Source organism: Bison bison, unplaced genomic scaffold (genome assembly GCF_000754665.1).
Source record: "Bison bison bison isolate TAMUID 2011002044 unplaced genomic scaffold, Bison_UMD1.0 scf7180017864383, whole genome shotgun sequence".
NCBI lineage: Eukaryota > Metazoa > Chordata > Mammalia > Artiodactyla > Bovidae > Bison > Bison bison.
This window is the reverse complement of record NW_011494955.1, coordinates 4634136-4638309: the sequence shown is the minus strand read 5'-3', so window position 1 is coordinate 4638309 and position 4174 is coordinate 4634136. Positions and strand designations below refer to the sequence as shown.

Sequence of the window (4174 nt, the reverse complement as noted above, 5' to 3'; positions counted from 1 at the left end):
TGGAAAACTCAGCAGTGGCCACAGGACTGGAAAAGGGCAGTTTTCATTCCAATCCCAAAGAAAGGAAATACCAAAGAATGCTCAAACTACCGCATAATTGCACTTATCTCACATGCTAGTAAAGTAATGCTCAAAATGCTCCAAGTCAGGCTTCAGCAGTACGTGAACCGTGAACTTCCAGATGTTCCAGCTGGTTTTAGAAAAGGCAGAGGAACCAGAGATCAAATTGCCAACATCCACTGGATCATGGAAAAAGCAAGAGAGTTCCAGAAAAACATCTATTTCTGCTTTATTGACTGTGCCAAAGCCTTTGACTGTGTGGATCACAATAAACTATGGAAAATTCTGAAAGAGATGGGAATACCAGACCACCTGACCTGCCTCCTGAGAAACCTATATGCAGATCAGGAAGCAACAGTTAGAACTGGACATGGAAAAACAGACTGGTTCCAAATTGGAAAAGGAGTACGTCATGGCTGTATATTGTCACCATGCTTATTTAACTTATATGCAGAGTACATCATGAGAAACGCTGGGCTGGAAGAAGCACAAGCTGGAATCAAGATTGCCGGGAGAAATATCAATAACCTCAGATATGCAGGTGATACTACCCTTATGGCAGAAAGTGAAGAGGAATTAAAAAGCCTCTTGATGAAAGTGAAAGTGGAGAGTGAAAAAGTTGGTTTAAAACTCAACATTCAGAAAACTAAGATCACGGCATCTGGTCCCATCACTTCATGGGAAATAGATGGGGAAACAGTGAAAACAGTGTCAGACTTTATTTTTTTGGGCTGCAAAATCACTGTAGATGGTGATTGCAGCCATGAAATTAAGAGACGCTTACTCCTTGGAAGGAATGTTATGACCAACCTAGACAGCATATTGAAAAGCAGAGACATTACTTTGCCAACAAAGTTCCATCTAGTCAAGGCTATGGTTTTTCCAGTGGTCATGTATGGATGTGAGAGTTGGACTGTGAAGAAAGCTGAGCACCGAAGAATTGATGCTTTTGCTGTGGTTTTGGAGAAGACTCCTGAGTCCCTTGGACTGCAAGGAGATCCAACCAGTCCATTCTAAAGGAGATCAGTCCTGGGTGTTCATTTGAAGGAATGATGCTAAAGCTGAAACTCCAATACTTTGGCCACCTCATGCGAAGAGCTGACTCATTGGAAAAGACCCTGATGCTGGGAGGGATTCGGGGCAGGAGGAAAAGGGGACGACAGAGGATGAGATGGCTGGATGGTATCACCAACTTGCAGGATGTGAGTCTGAGTGAACTCCAGGAGTTGGTGATGGACAGGGAGGCCTGGCGTGCTGTGATTCATGGGGTCGCAAAGAGTTGGACACTGAGCGACTGAACTGAACTGATGATATAGATTATTTGATAGTGTTTTTTTTTTTCTCTTTCTCCCAGCATTCTGTAATTTTTGCTCATTTAATCTAATCTGGGACAAAAGAAACACTTTTCAGTTTATTTTGAAATGCCCCTTACTCCTGTCTTGTGACCTCAAAAGACACAGTGTTCTTTTCTGTTTATGAATAGGCTAAACTGTTCCACCAATAATTGTGCTGATTCTTTTGACAGAGGCTGGAGGATCATAGGCGGTATTGTGGTCCTTGTCATCTGTTTCATCAACATGTACTTTGTCGTGGTTTATGTCCAGGGTCTAGGGCACGTGGCATTGTACGTGGTGGCTGCAGTGGTCAGCGTAGCTTATCTGAGCTTTGTGTTTTACTTGGTAAGTCCAGTTGGGAGAGGGCAGGGGTGGTGAGGTGGGGCTAATGCTCAGAAGAAAAAGGATCCCAAAGAGCACTTACCAATCTATCTTCAGGTTATTGACACAATTTACATGAAATTGTTAAATCAGCTGTGACTAAAGAATATTTTTAGCCATAAATTTCCCCTGGTTCCTAAGAGCTGTCATTTTTCTATTTCTGTCACTCTGTCTGATTTCCATTCTAATAATTCCTAACCAGAGAGTGTAGTATGTTTGAAGAACTTGAAGAAGATCAGCCCTGTAAAAGTAGAGAGTGGTACAAGATGGGGTTGGAGAAGGGAGCTGTGTTGTGTGATTTCAAATCTTTGGAGGGCAGCACATGTGGGTTCAGAGCCCTGGCCAGCTCTACTGCTTAACAGCTGTCCAATGATGACACAAGTAAATAGTGATAATCTCTCACTGAATTATTAAAAATGGTGGTTGTAAAACATAGTGCTCCATAGAAAAAGAATAGAGAATTATGTATACCTAGATAATAAAAAAATTATCAAAAGTCTAGAGTAAATTATATTAAAATAGTAATAGTAGTTGCCTTTGATTGTGGGATTATGGAAATATTCTTTTCTCTATTTTCCAATTCTTCTGTAATATTATTTATATCAGTGAAAAGTAGCTATAGCAACAACACATCCATCTCCCTATTCTATGCAGGTTTCTCTAAAAAAACACAGGGTTGAGGATTAGGGACTACTACAAAGCATGGCAAGGCAGTAGGGTGGAAATGCCCTGCTCATCTTCATAACACTTACCTAGTCCCCATGTCATTGTCTACCACAGACAATGTCTTGATTGCAAAAACATTTTAGTGAATACTGAGAAATTATGTCTTGGATAGATATATCTCTTCTTTTTTCTTGCCCGGTAAACCATGGGTACACTTACATTAAGCTGACCCTATACTATAGGGACAGTTGTTATTGTTTGGTTGCTAAGTTGTGTCCTACTCTTTGGAACCCCATGGACTACAGTATGCCAGGCTTCCCTGTCCTTTGCTATCTCTTGGAGTATGCTCAAACTCATGTTTATTGAGTTGATGACACCATCCAACCATCTCATCCTCTGTCACCCCCTTCTCCTCCTGCCCTCAATCTATGAAACCTAAATAACTGAGTATGGCCTTGACAGAAACTGTTTTAACAGTTTGCTGTAGGACATCTCCTGGTGGCTTAGTGGTTAGGATTTTGGACTTTTGCTTCAAAGTCCTAGGTTCAGTTCCTAGTCAGGGAACAGAGATCCTATCCTACAAGCTAGGCTGCTGCTGCCGCTGTCACTTCAGTCGTGTCTGACTCTGTGTGACCCCATAGACGGCAGCCCACCAGGCTCCCCCGTCCCTGGGATTCTCCAGGCAAGGACACTGGAGTGGGTTGCCATTTCCTTCTCCAATGCATGAAAGTGAAAAGTGAAAAGTGAAAGTGAAGTCGCTCAGTCATATCTGACCCTCAGCTACCCCATGGACTGCAGCCTACCAGGCTCCTCCGTCCATGGGATTCTCCAGGCAGGAATACTGGAGTGGGGTGCCAATGCCTTCTCTGACAAGCTAGGCAGCATGGCCAAAAGGAAGTTTCTGTAGAAGTTAAGGGGATCCTTCCTGTATGCAAATTGGTTATGAAAGTGCTCTCAATTGTTCTCAGTCAGCCTGAGGCTATAGAAATTGTTGAAGACCCAGTTTTAAGGCTGAGGACTGATTCTAGAATGAATTACTATCCTACTCTTTTATTCAGAAGACTATCACAGTTGTTCTTAGCCAGTCAGTCATTACTCATATTGTGAAGAATAGTGTAGGACTGAAAAAAAAGTGGTTGTCAGGGACCTCTCCCAGTCAGATAAAAGAAACAAATGCAAAGCAGTAGGAACAGAGGGAGCTGAGTATTGAAATTAGTACAACAAAGAGTTTTGCATCTGAGCATTGCAGTGTGGGCGTTGAGGTGGGTAAGAGGGCTCTCCAGAGGGGTCAGTGAATGATGACCAACTATATTTTCTCTTCCAGGGTTGGCAGTGTTTCATTGCACTGGGCATGTCCTTCCTGGACTGTGGGCACACGGTAAGCGTCTCTAAAGTCCTGCTGACCAAAGAAACCACCAGTGGCTGTACTAAGTAAACACTGTTCACAGGTAGCCATCAGAGCCAGTGTTTCTACGGTTTACTGTGTGAACATAGTCAAAGGTATGTGCTGTTGCACAGGCTGCATTTAGGACTCAGCTGTTTGTTGGGAAAGACTTTGTTTCATATATTTTTTGAAAAGAATTGAAAGAGACATGTGTACCCCAGTGTTCATCGCAGCACTGTTTATAATAGCCAGGATGTGGAAGCAACCTAGGTGTCCATCAGCAGATGAATGGATAAGAAACCTGTGGTACATATACACAATGGAGTATTACTCAGCCATTAAAAAGAAT

At 42.6% G+C, this 4174-nt stretch overlaps 1 protein-coding gene across 1 annotated transcript in view; it reads left to right on the top strand.

The window, feature by feature from the left end:
• LOC105001514 (natural resistance-associated macrophage protein 2-like) overlaps window positions 1-3876 on the top strand; it is a 17963-nt gene extending 14087 nt beyond the window's left edge. Inside the window, exons 14-15 of the mRNA XM_010857825.1 lie at window positions 1586-1739; window positions 3766-3876. Of these exons, the coding sequence (XP_010856127.1) occupies window positions 1586-1739; window positions 3766-3876 (265 nt within the window). The remainder of the gene's footprint in view (window positions 1-1585; window positions 1740-3765) is intronic.
• The last annotated feature ends 298 nt before the right edge of the window (window positions 3877-4174 follow it).